The sequence below is a fragment of the Patagioenas fasciata genome, chromosome Z (genome assembly GCF_037038585.1).
Source record: "Patagioenas fasciata isolate bPatFas1 chromosome Z, bPatFas1.hap1, whole genome shotgun sequence".
NCBI lineage: Eukaryota > Metazoa > Chordata > Aves > Columbiformes > Columbidae > Patagioenas > Patagioenas fasciata.
In genome coordinates, this window is record NC_092560.1 from 64,893,103 (window position 1) to 64,909,931 (window position 16,829).

Below are 16,829 nucleotides of genomic sequence, written 5' to 3' on the forward strand. Positions count from 1 at the left end.
ATATGTATTTATAATAATTAATCTACTATTATAGTAACACATTCTTCAGAGACTAATGTTTAAGATGACCTCTTAACATCTGTTTTCATAAACTCTTTAAATGATTATGGCAATATATATATATATTTTTTTTTTGCATTTCAGAATAACTATACTACTAAAGCTTTTTAGATTTCACATTTCTGAAGAGGAGTATGGACTGCAACATAGACATGTGCAGGCAAAGGCAACTTCAGAACCTTCCTACATTTTCCAGTTAGCATCTTCCTAACACAAAAAGCACCTGTAAAGCAGGTAGCAGAAAATATAGAGTGATATATAAGCCTGATAAATAAGCAGCCACTAGCATAGTCTACTGCCCGAGACTTCATCTTATAGTTAAGGAAAAAAAAAAAGATAATAAATCCAACATTTGCACATCACTCTGTTTTAGTTGTCTGTTCCCTAGATCAGAGCACATTTTTAAGCCAGTTACAGCCAGTTTGTGTAATTAAGATCTACACATAGAGCTCATTTGGTTGCATAAGTCTTTGAAAAACAGGTAAAACAACTGCAGCCCATTACATAGATATAAATCTGAGGGGAAAAAAAAGCAACTGCAGCCTTAGCAAGCCTGGTTCTGACTTGACCCACAAGAGGCATGCTTCCCTCCTGCTCCCCTGCCAGCTTGGACAAGAGGAGCACGAGGAGCAGCCACAGCACTGGGTTCTGCTCCACCTGAGCTGACCTGCAGCTGTTTCCGGCCAGGCACACAAAAACTTTCTAACCACTTAGGCTATGCTCTCATCCAAGCAACTGACAAACATCTTGAAACTTGGCCAGGTCTGGCAAAATCTGGGTGTTTGGCACCTCCACGGATGGAGCTGCTCTACAGGGAATTCCAGTGTCTGCCCGTACTGCCGATGGTACAGGTTTAGCTGATCCTACCCCGGAGCAGCAGTGGAACAGGAGGCTCACAGGCCATCTGAACACAGTACAGGGGCCCTTCAGGCTTTCTTCTGAGATGACAGCCCTATTAATGGATAATGAAATGCAGTAGTTAATTAAGAATAGCCATCCTGTAATCCTGTGTGAAAAAGTATGTATAAAACAGAAGACACACGCTGCATGCTAGAAGAAATACAGACTGATTGTTTCCCCTTTCAACTCTAGCTGTCCCATGCAGGAAGCCCTGTGTTTGTAAGACGCAAAACCCATAGGATGTTTCTCAATGCTTAAAGAACTTTATATGAAATAGGGAGTTTGTTCTTTAAATAAGTGAAATTTGTTTGCTTTACAACACAGGAATTCATTAAAGAGAGAAAGTAAAATACTTGAGTTTTTCAGAACTGAAGTTTGAGATCTTTGTAACTGAAATTCAGCTGAAGAGCATTAAATTCTGTCTCCTCAGAAGATGACTTTTCCACTTTTTTTTTTTCCATAACATGAAGGTATAGAAATACTAAAATGTCTTACACAAAATTACTTCAAAAAGGCATACTTAAACTTGAGTGCTGATGATTTCAAGTCCTCTCAAAAATATGGCTAAGAAATAAGAATTAGATCACGGTGCATCTCCAAATCTTAGTGAGAGGTCATGTACACAAACTCACCAGAAACAGGCTACACTGAAGTTCAGTCAAGAGCCACGAACAAGCCACTGATGTGAATTCCACTCCATGGATCTCATTTAAAAGCCTGCTTGATTGTCAATACAGTAATGCATGTATGGAATGTGGATTTTTTAAATGTATTGCCAAATTGTAAAAACAAATTTATTTGTTGCTCCTCTATAATATAAAAGCATTTTACCTCACTGTACGTTAACAATTGTCTCATACTGAACACAACTGAAAGTTAATTAGCCCCATTTACTATCCTGGCAAAGGATGGATACACCTAACCATGCCCAGATGTTTCATCAACATTTCTAAGTGTTGGTCTAAAGTAGAAAGCAATTTTTCAGGAAACTTAATATCAACATCTTAATTGAATTATATTCATAACAATGCTGCAAGGGAGAGGGGGAACAAAAAGGAACAATCAAGATTTAAATCCATAAAGAACTTCAGGAAAGCTTTGCAGAGCTGAAATCTTTTACACCCAAATCTCCCATGGAAATAAATTTTACAAGAAATTTTGGAACAAGAACCAGATTTCAGCCATCTGTTGTTTAGAGATAAAACACAAGTGGAGATGACTGTGTTCTTCCTTATTTTGTCCCTGCTCTGAAACCTAGACACTGTTGTGGCTATCTGGACCATGATAAATTAAATACTGTGATAAAAGTAAATAAAAACATATTTTCTGCCAGGGAGCATATCAGGTCACTGGAATAATAATGAACTCCATTCCTGAAGAGGTGACAATTCTCAGGCACTAGACCTTTCTTGCAGCTCCTACCCTGCTACACTTTTCAAAGCACTGTATGCCCGTATACTTTTCTACTTGATTGTTTAGGCAATTTGAAGAGACGATACAGAGCCTTCACAAAAGGAACATGTTCTAGAGCATGGTGTTAGACTGAGGACCCCCATATATGCACAAGAGAATAATATAGAGACTGCCTGAATTTCTAAGGTCTCCTAGAGAATTTATGTAACAGAAATTTGGAATCAAGCAAGGGAGGATGATACAGTTCTTCCATGTCATAGTCATTGGGAGGACTTGGCTTCTCCAGTATTGAAGATCTGTGTTTAAACCATTTTCTACGTTTTTCTTTCTCAACTACAAGAGTAAAACAACTGTAATGGATCTGTATTCTTCCAATAGCTTCCTTTGAGATGATTATTATGTGCAAGGTAAGACCCTCTTAAAAGGTAACTAAAACCTGTTTTACTTTTTAAACAGTGATGTCCTTCATGCCTCTTGTCCCAACTCCTAATACAATAAGATCTGAAAGAAAGAAAACTAATATTACATACCTGATAAATATAAAGGATTTGGGGTTGGAATATGCTCCAAAATTAATTTTCAGTTCTGCCTCCAAGGCATGAACATTCTGCTTCAAATGAAAATATATAATTTCTACTAACTGCTATTGACAGTAGTTTCGTCAGAGTGTCCTTAAAGAGTGCACTTGTAGAGGTTTCTAAAGCTTTTTCCATACCATTGTCATACTCATTTGATTAAACAACAGCTGATTCAATTGCAGTCAAAAAAATTTAGAGACCTATTGTTTCATTTAATAGCTGCAAGCATTTCATTCCAGTTCAGTACCTCGCAGAAACATGGAAATATGGAAGTGATGGACTGGCACACAGACAAAATAACTTTAGGACAAGAAAGTGCTGCCATTTATACACTGTGAATCCTTTCCAAAATTTGGGGCCCCATCCTTCAATAACAGCGGCAGTTTCTTTAAATAACAGCTCATTTGAACACTTGCTCTTGTGGAAAATACAGTACATGAATAAATCCTATCCCCTCCTAAAAAGGCCCTCTTTGAAAAGCCTTTTTTGTTAGTTTAAGTGGGATTTAAATGATCAAATTCCAAACTGGAAAGCACTGCTTTGTTGTTTAAGGAAGCTGGACAAAGAAAACTATCTGGCAGAATAAGACTACAATGGCAGAGTCAGATTTCCAGATAGGTTCTATTACAAGTGCGCCTGGCAATAGTCTGTGCTGTGTAAGTGGGAGCAACAATGGGGCTGTGTCAACTTAATCCAAAGGTGGATTTGCTCCATGGTCTTAAAATTGATTTACTGTTTATAGAAAAGACTGAGTCAAAGGTAGGGTGGTGGCGTGGTAGGTCAAGCAAGTCTTAAAAAACTAATTTCGTTACTTTGACCATGTTCTTTAAATATTTTTTTAAAGAGAAAGTTAAGTCCCCTGATGAAAATCTCTAAGTATTACCTCTCAGAAATTTACTGGTACCTAAGGCCTCATTAATTTAAGTGTCTCTATTTTATTGCACATTGGCAAACTACAAAGAAAGGGACCAATAAGACAGAGGACATGGGTGATATTTAAGTGGTTTTGCTCAAAACAGCGCCAGAGCTGGAGCACATTATAGCAGGACTCAGTGGAATGATGCATACAGTACTCAATAGGACAAAAATCCTGACTTCTGGTCTCTGTTCCTTTCAATTTAAGCATTTTGTATTAAGAAGCTGTTTGGTTATAAAACAAAAACTTTGAAGTACCCCTTTAAGCATGAAAAATTAGAGTCCTCTCCACCTTCTGTTTAAAATACTGTACTACATTACTATGCCTCACATAAAGATATGGGCAGTATCAAGAGTTTGTTTGAAGTGTTATTAACAATAAGAATGAAAAAGAAAAGGATTTAAAAGATAAATGTCACACCTTAATGGAACAGACAAGGACAGGTCTAACAAACCTATACTGCAACATGTAATTGTTTCTCCTTTTTTGGTTTCAAGCACAATCCAAAGTCCTTAATTACATTACACAAGTTGTCACATAACTGAATCCATCATGTTCTTCTAGTTAGTAACCTTCAGCCTAATTATGTAAACAAATGCATCAATATATATCCTCAGGGATCAATAGACCACTCATCCGAAGAGCTCGTTTTTCACGTGGCACTGCAGACCACTTTCTAAAATGCAGCCAGTGAAATCTGAGCATGACACTGGCCAGTTGTCCCCAGAAGACCTCTCCAGATAGCTCTCTCCCAGCATGAGAGGCTCCCGTGTTCCAGATGAGGTGGCTGACAGACCAGCACCACGCTTCTGTGGGATACCGGCAAACCTCAGACCCTCCTGCAGTCCTGCACTGTGCCTCTGAGCAGAACTTCTGAGACACAGGAAAACAGCTGTGTCAGGCACGCAGAATGACCATGAGGTGTGAAGCCCTGGCATCACACTGCAAACACAGGAGAAATAGGCCTACCTAAACAGCAATAATGGCTCTACTTGATTTTGCACACACTAAAAAAAGGCTCCGAAGTAGGAAAAATGCAAACAAGGCACTGCCTATTATTAATAAGCCATACAGAAGAACATTTCTGGGTCAAAAGACTCTTTGGCAGCTACGTCTCTCCAGATCAACGTCAATTGGTTCCAAACCTGTCAGTCTCTATCGTTCAAAACTGAGACAGAAATAACTTGAGCAGGTTTGCTAAGTTTCTAAAAGCACTGGAAAATGAATGAGAGTTGACATCCTGTAGTTCTGTATCACAGCAATACTATTTTTCTTTGTTGTCTCTCAAGGTCGCTTTTAAACCACTACACAGAAATAAATAAAAAGGTAAACAACAATTAAATGAGCACATGGTACAAGTAAAAGTAAAGATCTCCATAGCATTAATTCACATTTGTTCCAAGCAATTAAAAAAAGTACTTGTATCTGCATTATTAGTAACAACATCCTTAATTCAAATATATGGTCATCAACTTTGTAGTTGCAAATAAAGAAGAAAAGGGGGGAATTTTGTTGTGTATCCCTGTAAAGCTGAAAATTGTTGCATTAGATCCCTACACTTACAACAATCCGATTTCTTAGAGTTGAGAGGCTTGTGCACACCAGTCTTGGTTGGTTTCCTAGAAAAAGTCATAGTATCGAACTATGTATGAAACCTGCAAGCTAGGTGTTGCTCTGAATACAGTGCAGCTTAAAATCTGACTCTGACATTATGTTGACTGTGAAAACATGAGATGCTAAACATAGCTGTAATTCAGAAGATTGAATGGAAACCATGCTTCGATTATGTTCAAAAGAAAAAATGCGTGTGTGTAACTTTTTAAAATTAAAACCATATTAAAGTATGGAGAAGGCACACTTGAAATAATTAGAGGACTTGAACTTCCACTGGAAGAAGTTGCAGGTCATTATGAGTCACTGCCATCATTCAGTTTCCTCAGATGCACAAAAGAAATAGAGCAGACGAAGGAAACTAAAACCAAGAAGCAGACCAAGAAGCAGAGCTCGACTCAAAAAACATAACCCAGAAGTAATTCATCAGAACTTATTTGGTATAAACTGCTTTGTGCTCCCTCCCACAAGACTAGAAACTGTTCTCCTTTCTTCATATATATCCAGAATTTTATGAAGGCTTTGGTTCTGTCGCGGGATGCCTATTTCTCATTTATCCATTTAATAATTTTTCTCCGCCATACAAAAGAAAGTTTAAGGATAGCTATCTCTTGGCTGTAATTTTCTTACTGGAATCTTTTATCTTTCACAATTCACAAGAAAACAAGAGGAAGAATATAAGAAGAAAATACTGTATATGAAGTACACTGAGACTGCAAGAGGAATCTTGTTAACACACAACTTTCATTGCCAAGCTTCAATCAAAACAAGGAACAGTTGCACGAATCATTAGCATCTGCAAGGTTTTAAAACTCAATCATCATAGTTTCAGTTCAAACTAACCCATTAGAAAGAAAATTTATCTTCATTTCTGTGTCATTAAACTAATGCCCATGGGAAAAAATAGCCCCAAAGATTAATGCCTTTTGGACTATGCAATCTGCAGTGTGCCATTGAAATTCCCGTGTCTCAAAATACTCTGTCCTAAAATGGCCCAAATCTATCCAGCAATCCAGCTTCGAGTTTCCTCAATGGATTTGTGATTCTGAAATGGCATTTTAAATGTAGAATTACAAATATAGACTACCAAAAAGAAGCTCCGAGAATGTCTTGTGCTTCAGATAAAAAAAGAAAACTTCATTTTCAGGATGGTCTCTGGTTCTTAACTCACCTAAGTGGCATACACACCCAAGACTCTTTTTTGCCCTCTCTCATGCTTAAATCAGAAGTTTAAGTTGCACTTACGCAGTTTTGCCCTCACTATCTTGTTTGGTGGCACTGGCTCCCTTTTTACCCAGCAATGAAGCCACTTTCTCAGGATCCCCATTCTCCACTGCCTGCAGCAGCCGATCATCATTCTTATTCCATTCATTGGTCTGCAGTAAAAGAAAAAGAGAAAAATATTACTATAATAGTACAAGCACTGTGCACAGACTCCCCTGAATGATCCTGCAAACATTTATCACCATTGAAAACTGAAACAAAAGCCCAACCCAAAGAAATAGCACAGTGAAAGCTGCATTAAAGGAATTTGCAAAGCTGTGCAGCACAGGTTCACTAGGACTCAATGGCTCCAGCCAGGGCCCAAGCAATCACCAGAGATGACCTCTAATGTGGAAACTCTGTAGAAGAGTAGTGCAGGAAAAAAAATCCATTTGTTCTTGCCGCATCAAAAAAAAGTTCTCCTTCATTTGTCTAGTCCTGGTTTCTATTTTGGAACTGCACTGGCCCCATTGGACCTTCATCACATACCTCATGTGGATAAGCAATGAGGTGCCTCAGCTGATTCACACCCCACCCTAATAGCACAAGCCAGCCAAAACTTTCCATACTCAAGGCTTTTCCCGGCTCATGCTTTGTAGAGCAATAGGTTAAGAAACTGCCCTTAGTAGACTGCAACTTGCTTTATTGAGCTTTTTATCCCATGTTTGTCTTTAAAATAAACAAATCAACCACTCAGATAGATGGCACATCCCTAGTATTGCTGAAAGACGACCAACAAACATTTACATATTTCCAAACTTAATGCACTAAGTCTTTTTGCTACTTCTCATCAGCTGAATCAGTAAAAGGACTCAACTTCCTCATGTGACAAGTCCTTCTGAACTCTCTGGACATGGCCTATTTGCAATACCAGACCTCCAAGCTGGATCTAACAGGACACTAAGAAAACAGAGAACAATTAACCTTCTGTATCCCATGTGATCACAGTAAAATAAGCTCTGGAAGAGGAGCAAAAGTTGCATCTTTGCCTTCTAGTCTGGACCAACAACAGGGTTCCATCTCCACGAGGAGCAATCTGGTGCAATGGAAAGCTGCATTTGGAATAGTGTCAGAAGAGTTATCTTCAACACACTATGGCTTTTGCTTGGACATCAGTCAGCTCATCTCCAGCATGACTGCCTATTCATTAGCATTTGATTTCTGCACAACGTTGGCAATAAATAAATTCATATGAATACATTCCTTGAAAAATACTCAGCTTAAAAAACCACTTTGTCCTGATGCTTAACACAGACTTTTTTGCCCCTTGCTGAACAAAATATTTGATGTTTCTCTGCCAGGAAAAGTGTACAAGGTGCATGCTGATATTAACTAACTCCACAGGCTGTGCACACCCTGGAAACCAGAGTAGGAGGAAATTATTCCAGGTAACTAGTTATTGAAAAAACAAACAAAAACCCCCACTACATTAGGAAGCATGCAGTTTGAGCAGGAGAACAGGCAGGAGTTGAAAGGGCAGCATCTGGAACCAAGGGTATAAGTGACAGCTTTGTCAAAGGAGGTGGCATGCAGAAGACAAAGGGCAATTGCAGCCTGTTACAGCAGTGGTATGACCAGTGGATAAATGGAAATTAACGAGGTTATATTTGTTATTGCACTGGAGTAAAGCTCTGTAGACTCCAGAGCATTAACTACACCAGGAAAAAAACTTGTTTCCCCTAGCAATATTTAGACTCCATGAAAATGAGTAGCTAGCCAAGGAGCAGGCTCCACCTAAAACAAAACTCATTGCATGTTCCTCACTGGGGGATTTTCATGCTTTTAAAGTGAGCCTATGATTAAAAGCAGATGTTAAAAAAAAATATCTTACTTGTAAATAAAATCCTTTAACGTTAACACTGTTTGACAGTATATTATGCCCTTTGTTTTGGAGTTTGTACTGTTTCTGTGTTTTTTTTATTATTCAGTCATATAAGATACTTAAATATAGGATATTTGATGAATCACCCTTACCCATAAATCAACAAGATGGTTGTAAAACATCGGTACCACCTATCTCCTGTGCTTTTTTATTTGTTTGTTTTAAATTTTGGAGGAAAGAGGAAGAGATGTCAGGTAGCACGATAATCTACACACAACCCACACACATCCACATGTCTAACCCAATACTAGCCCATACTCAGAAAAAGAAATATAAACCTAATTTAAGGTTTTTCTCATTACCTTTAATTAATAGGGTACTTCCAAAACATAATACAGAATAAACTACAGGAAGATGTTAAGATTAAGGACTGCTGAAAATCCTTGGTAGAACAATTTTCAAAAGAGCATTCAGCTTTTTGCCACAAAATTGCCCCTGTCTTCAAGAAGTAGTTTCCTGAATATTGAAACTGAAACATTATTGATATACAATCCAATTCTGGTATAAGCAAACAAGCACACTAATGCCAACCCCCAAATTTAAGAAAGAACTGAGATCAAGAGTCAGTTTATCCTTGGAGAAGCTGCTGTGATAACTATATTCCTGTCCATAATTACACCATCATTAACTTCCCAGACCCAAGGGAAACTAACACAGCTGGGTCCCAAATTACCCCTCAGTATTTATCTAGTGTGAAAGCTGCACCTTGGAGAAATACAGATATTGAACCAGGCCTGGAGTGCTGTTAAAGTGATTCTGATGTTGTAGAATCATGCCATGTTCATACTAACAGTAAAACATTTTATGATATATTAGTCTCTTACAAGAATAGAGATTTTAATTGATCTTTGGTGTATTTTTCAACCATACCTGTTTTTGTAAGAAAAAAATACCACACTCACACACAAACACAATTAAAGATTTAATGATGCCTCATTTTAAAAAATGCTTCCCACTTCTCTGTCCAGCTGAACAGATTCCCTCATACTACACAGAACTGAACTTTGACAAACCATTAGGTAACATAGTGTCTCACAGGGACCCTGAAAACACTCAATTCTATCAGATTCATCTCAGTGTCAAGGAAGGGCTATCAGTGTACATTTCCTTATTTTTCACACAAAGCTGCTAATTCTTTCTCCTACTTAGAGGAAAGTGGTGGAAGCTGAAAGCTAGGACAGGAATATATGTATTTGGTAGTAGTTTTAGGCTCCTTTTTTCAGTTCTATACCTAATTAGTGTCTCTTCTTTTCAGCACTGTGACTCAGAGTTGTTAAAGGAACAAATAATTTTGGAGACTGCGACATACCTAATTTGCTTACATTAGTTCTTCCAATTGCATGTTTTCAGATTTCATTACTGATGCTATGACATTTTTAACACTACTGTACCAGCAATTTTGCTTTGCTCCTGGAAAACAAAGGATACATGCGGTGTCCATTCATCATTGTGCAGCAGTTATGCTAATTTATAAACTAAAATAGCTGTGTTCTACTTAAGGTGTTTAAAAGCCATCATGTTGTATTGCTCATACAAAAGATACACATCTTTTTACTAAAGCAATAAGGATTCCATTCTAGGGCATCAATAAATATGTCGTTATTGTAGATAAACAGAACATTTCACATTCAAGCTCTCTCAAAATTTTATACATTTAAGTGTAATGCAAGTTTTAGAAATCTATTGACAGACCTCATTTTATTTTGAAAATGAAATTAGGGATAAATCTGTCCACACAGAAAAAACAACTATGCTGGCATCAACTGTTGCTCAAGTGTTCCTCTGGTAGGATTGAACTAATGTTTTCTTCCCCACTGTGTTCAGAACAGCAGCATTGTACAATGCATTCCAGAAGTTAAAGGTACAGATAATAAAATAAATGGCCTGCAATGGACTCTCAAAAACATCCATTCCAATAAGGAATTGTAGCCCTACTATTCAGCCTCTTCAGATAAAAAAGTAATAATAATAATCTAGAAGGAAAGAGAGTACATATGACATCTGGAACACCACCGTACCCAGGACTTGGCAAGCAAGTAGGAGGCATTTAAGTCAAAAGTGCTCTCACAGTGCCTTCTGTAATAAAAAATTGCACAGCGGCTGCTGCCCAGAGCTGATCAGAAAATGTAGATCTCTGAACAGAGGCAGAGACTGTTGCATTACACACAATTACAGAATCACAGAATGTCAGGGATTGGAAGGGACCCCAAAAGATCATCCAGTCCAATCCCCCTGCTGTAGCAGGATCTCTTGTGATAGTAGCCTGTTTTTGACTCCACAAGTCACACTTATCTGCAAATATGCACTGAAGACTTGGGAGGTAACTTCTGCTGGGATGATCCAAACATGGGTACTCCTAGATATGATGAATATTGTTAAGTGTAAAAGCCACCTGGAACTGCTATTTATCAGGCAGCACCAGCAGTTGTTTCTCCTGGAAAACAAGAAGAGATGCCCTCTTCTGCCAAGAGTACTGGGAAGACTGGGCTAGCCAGCATAACCGGAGACCTTAACTTCATAAACCCACTACATCAAGCTTCCTCCACCACAACCCCACGAACCACCACATCCCCCTTATCCAGGCTGCAAAAACATTTTTGTAAGGCCCCTTTCTTCAGCTGCCCCAGTGCCACATCCTGCGCATCTATCAGTACTCTCCCCTTGCTTTTATCTACACCCACCAACTGAATTTCCGTATTTCATCCAAGCAGCACAGCACCATCCACCAAACAGTCCTTGGGAAGTTTCAGTCCTGTTACTACACTCTTTCAAACAGAAAAAATGAATGTCTCATTTTATGTCAGAGATGCCTAGATATCTATCATTCTGAGCAAACATATGTAGGGCACATCAAACTGAAGGTTAACACAGAGTAGCAGTAGAGTCTTCAGGAAAAAACTCTTTAGTATACCACCAGAGCGATAAAACCAGACTTGAGCAGTTAAGCAGGTCCTTTTCATCAGCAATAAAGCTAAAGTTTTTAGTTTTTTGCTTCTTTTGTGTAATGGGTGTTACAAATATGCAAGTTAGCCAAAAGAGCAGTACAGCACTATGTATCATGCTATACACACATGGAGCAAGAAAATAAAGAACTGGAGCAGCTATGTGTAAAGGTAAACACATGCATGTAATGAATTTGGAACAATCTCATCCTGGAAAAGATTTCACACATAGGATTTCTTTTACTCCAACCCCCCCTTTTCTGTAGGCCACATGCCAAACATTTACCAACAGCCTTCCTTCAAACAATTAACATTCTTCAATAACAATGGTTTGTGAACACATGCAAAACTCAGCTGATGAAACACACACTTCAGATTTGTATAACAGAATCAGTACTCCACTCAGCACTTCTTCAGGTTTGAGGTGATTTTTTTTCTTTGTGCTTTTGTTGTTTTGGTTTTGTGTGTGTGTTTTTGTGTTTTGTTTTGTGCTTTATTTTGTTTGTTTGGTTGGGTTTTTTTTCCTCTGTGTGTGGTTTTTGTGTGCTGGTTTTGTGTGAGTTTTCTTAAAAAAACCACCACCATATTTGTATACTGGTTGGTTTAGGTAGTGATAATGGGCACTACATATGAAGAGACAAAGTAAAACTGATCAAAGCTCAAGAAGTGCAAGTATTTGGATAAGAAGTTTTCAATCATGGCTAAAAATAGTCAATATTTTCCTGTTGACAGTAGTATAATTATGCGGGGATCAGATAACCCACTATCCCTACCTAATAAACCGTAACTGCTACGATCACTTCCCATGCTGAAGCAAGGACATTAAATACAATACCATGATGGCTGTATGGATGGTAAGCCAAAATCCAAACATCCAGTGGATAAGCAGAGGTGGGTTGAAATTCCTGACTGAAATTTAACATCACTCTTCAATATCAATTTTAATTTTTCAGATAGGAAACTGTGCTGTATGGTCCCAGTCAGAAGGGTCTCTCTGGTGACAGTTAAGTGTTTCCCCATATTCGAACATTCAGTAACTCAAAAATAAGTTGGTAGGGAAGTGCTAGCCATGCTTAGGATGGAAAGCCACTCCTGCACAGGTCACTGTCTGGTCAAAGATAAAGGAGCTAGGTATACGGCAGGAGAGAACTGATTCACTTGATTTACACCTTCAGGTTTTGACTAGTGATTAAAAAGGTCATGACCAGTCAAACCAAATGTTAAGTGCTCACAACACCTTCAAGGATCACCATTAAGACAGGCTGAACTCTCAAAGCTCCAGCTCCATGATCCACAGACCTGCTTTGACAGCAGTTACTGACAGCTGTGAACTGTGTCTCTCCTCTAAGCTTCCTCTAGGCACAGGTTAATGCCTCCACAAACCTAGAGATAATTCTATAGTTACAAGATATTAATAAAGTAGTTACCATACTCTTGGGCCTGAAACTGCCCACCAAAAATCCTTCATCATTGGAATCTCACAGTTTGTTGACGAGTTGACAGACTGTGTTGGGTCCAAAGAAGAACCTTAACATCAAAATCTACTTTTTTTATAGTTAAAGCTTGCACTATCTATTTTATGTGTTGTTTTTTCTGTCACAAAGTGAACTTTTTCATTCCAGAACAGAAGCTCAAGAATTAAAATATGCTTTAAAAAGGTACCTGTTCTTTTTTCCTCACCACCACATCAGGATATTAAGCTTCAGTTGCCTTGGAGATCACCGGTAAATGTCATGCAAGAAATAATAACATGTAACAAGAGGTGACAGTTCTATTTAGCACTTGTACACAGTGTTTTCCATGTCCAAAGACCTGAGCAAACATTAACTAGACAACAACTTTGTTTCTTCATCTTTGGCCTGCAGCCTACAGGAGATGATTTAAGTGACCTTGCATTGTTGCAAGCCTACTGGAGACAGAGTTATGTTATCTCCTCTGAAATCAGAACTGCAGGAAAGCTGAGTAGCAAATTGAAAGTCCTGATAATTTCAAACTCAGCAACTCACTGTCTGAAAAGGAAAGGAATACTTAGAGACTGGCGTCACAAACAATCACATGGCAAAGACACGGAACACCACTGTATCACAAGGTCATCCATGAAAATCTGCATGTGCTGGATTTCCCAAGAGAGCCTTAAAAACAAGAACAATCCTATTGTAGGGAACGCATTCTCTAGACAAAACATCCCTCAAAGATAAAACAATAGATGATGGCTTTTCTCAAAAGAATGGCTTACCTGAAAACATAATGACCGAGGAGTCACCAATTTGTGAGTAAGTAGCCTACACCTCCCCCTGCCCTTCATCCCCAATTTAGAGATTGTGTCCGTCAGTTAACAAACTTGCGTGGTGGGAGTGGAAATCTCCCTTGCAGAGGGGTAGGATGCTGTTGAATTTAGCGGCAGCTTATCCCAATCTGTGGCAGCAGTTCCCAGGACATTCAGAGCTTAGCAGATGCCAGAAGCCGCTGCCTCCCAGGCCACTTTCAACCGATGTGGCTCCTGCTCTTCCCTGTACCTTTCCAAGTCTGCCCATGGTACATACACAGGACCAGTGGCATTGCAAGCTGACCTCTGTTGCACTGCACTCCACTAAGGCAGCACCCCAGAGGCCATGACAAAAGATGCTATGTTCATTAACTTTACCACAAGTAAGGTCTTGACCTCTAATTAAGTTGTCAAAAAGCAAAGTGTGACAATGGCTTTGAAAGTAATTCATAGTGATATTATCTAAATGCCACTAATTGCTACAACAGAAAGTCTTTTTCAGCTTCACTTGGCCATCCATGTTCCCTGTTCCAGGTGACTGATGGCTAATAATATAATTATATTAACATAAGAAGATAAAACATATGCAGCTTACAGAACTTACACATGCCTTTCTTTAAAGGTGGAAACAGCAGCAGCAATGTAAGTAACCTGTGGACCTTTTACAACCAGAAGTGTTAATCCATTGTCATCCTCTTGCTTCTTGAGCTACTGTGCCTTGTTGGGGCAACTGTCCATGCAAAGTATTATACATGAGGTCTGTTTGACACAGGGGCCTGTATTTGTGTCAGACCCTGAATTCCATTTGAACCGGAGATAAAAAACACCATGGGGAAGGCAGGAAGCAGTTGGAGTGAATGAACAAGGAATGGTAACAAAAGACTAACGGTAGATTGTCAGTAAACCTTGATAATTACCCATTCATTGGGTAGCTTCTGTAGATAAAGAAGTTATTATTATCCAAGCAAGCCATTTTTTTCATGCTGAACCCCAGAATAATGCAACTGAACAGCCTGTCACTCAGCAGGGCGCTTCTCTCAGCCAGTGAGGCTGCCCAGAAGCTTTCCTGGCAAAAGGGGACTACAAGCTGTGAAATGAAAGGGTCTTTCACCAGTAGAGAAGAGGAAAGATGACCTGACTGAAACGGTCATCTGAGACTGTAAGTCTGGGAGGGAGGGGAAGTTGTAAACAAAAGTTAGTGTGGTCTTTGCTTAAGTAACGACTGGAATTTGCAGCAGGCTGTGAGCTGCGCTCCAAAAACACTCTAGAGGGAAATTAAAATGGAAAGAAATGCATTTAAGAGCTCACTGTTTTGCTGAGATATTTGTGCTTCTTGTTAGTAAGTTTCTTGGGGTTGTTTTGGTTTGGTGGTTTTTTTCTTGTTTTGTTTTTTTCTTTTTTTACAAACCTGTGTTTGATTTCACGATTTCAGTCATGCTTTAAATGCAGAGTAGCCATAAGGTCAGCATAGGGATCCTGCACAGTTAATAAAGCAGAGATCAGCGAACATCTTTGTTACTCAACTGTATACTTGCACCTCTGTCAGAGTGAGAAAGTGAACAGGATGAGCCCAGGAAATCTGCAAGGGAAGTCAAGAGAGCATGACACAGTCCATCCAGATCCAGGAACACAGCTGGTACACGGTAGGAGTTCTGCCTGGGTTGGGAGGCACACAGCTCACACATGCTGCTCATTTCACTTCCTAGTAAAGGCCACAATATATTTTACCTCCAGATACTACTATTAAGCCCTCTAACAAGGTAAAAGAAACCAATCTTTGCATTTGAGGAACAGTAAGATTTTCTGTTAACATCACATGTAGGTACATCAGGGCTTCTGTTTTTTTCTAACCAACTCTGGATGTTTTCAAGTAAACAATTTGATTCCAGTGGAGACAAAGGAAGAGTGATGAGCAAAAAGCTCACAACATGTGAGGTATTAGAACAGAACAAGAAAACCTACATCTAAATAATCAGTAACATACAGCCAGAGCATTGGCAGTAAGACCAGCTACTGCCCATTGTTTATCACCTCACACAGCACCAATACAGCAACTGAAGACTTATCTTTACTTTCAGATAGCAAAGCATGTAGCAGTAACCACACCACATGCAATCATTCAGTCTCAATAAGACAGAAGAAAATAAAGCCAAGAATTAATTGTGTGTATTTGTATAAATGAAACAATGTTTATCTTAACAGAGGAAAAAAAAACACAAGGGACTTCTTAAAAACAGAAAAGTCAAATCAATCCTGTTTGAAGTGACCATATTTCATTGTTCTGCCTTTTCTCATACTTCTTAAGACCTGGGCTACAATGAACTCAGGTTATGTTCTTGTCATCTTGAAATTATCCAAGAACCACCAAGAATCCTCAGGTTTTCCTTATACTTAAAAATAAAAATATATAAACAAGAAACTGATCATCAGCATGAGATTCTTGGAACAGATTGCTTTCTAACAAAGTTTTAAGACTGAAGAACTACTGAATCAGCAGATTTTAGCTACATATCAAGGACAAATTGCAACTCAAAGTCTTTCAAGTTTTCACAATTGCAGCTGCACAACTGCTTCATGGTCAGTTAGGAAAAGAGAAATCATGAGATTTTAAGTGAAACTGTTTGGACAATCTAATCTCATCTTTTATCTGGTAAGCATATTTCAGTGGTAAGCAGGCTGTAAGATACAGGGACAACGCCAACTATGCAAGCAAAGTTTGTTTATTTCGTTATTCTGTTGACTTTCTTGCATTCCTTAATACTGTGTCAGACACAATGGTCTGTGAGACTAAAGTAGATTACTTGACAGAGCCCCACCATCTTAATATTCTCCACAAGCATCAGAAAACATCATAGATGGTTGTTTTTAAAACCACTTCACATTATTTTTAATCATATAATCACATTATTTTTAATACCTGCTAGAACACCATTGTAGGAAGCAATACAACTTCAAAATACATAACAAAATATATATTAAAATCTCAAACCCATTCAGA

General features: G+C 38.6%; 1 protein-coding gene across 5 annotated transcripts in view; it reads right to left on the reverse strand.

Moving 5' to 3' along the window:
• Positions 1-16,829, reverse strand: part of RAI14 (retinoic acid induced 14) — an 88,720-nt gene that overhangs the window by 28,522 nt on the left and 43,369 nt on the right. For all 5 annotated transcript variants that reach the window (XM_065860607.2, XM_065860610.2, XM_065860609.2 and 2 more), the window contains one exon: positions 6,724-6,854. In XM_065860607.2, coding sequence (XP_065716679.1) covers positions 6,724-6,854 — 131 coding nt within the window. The remainder of the gene's footprint in view (positions 1-6,723; positions 6,855-16,829) is intronic.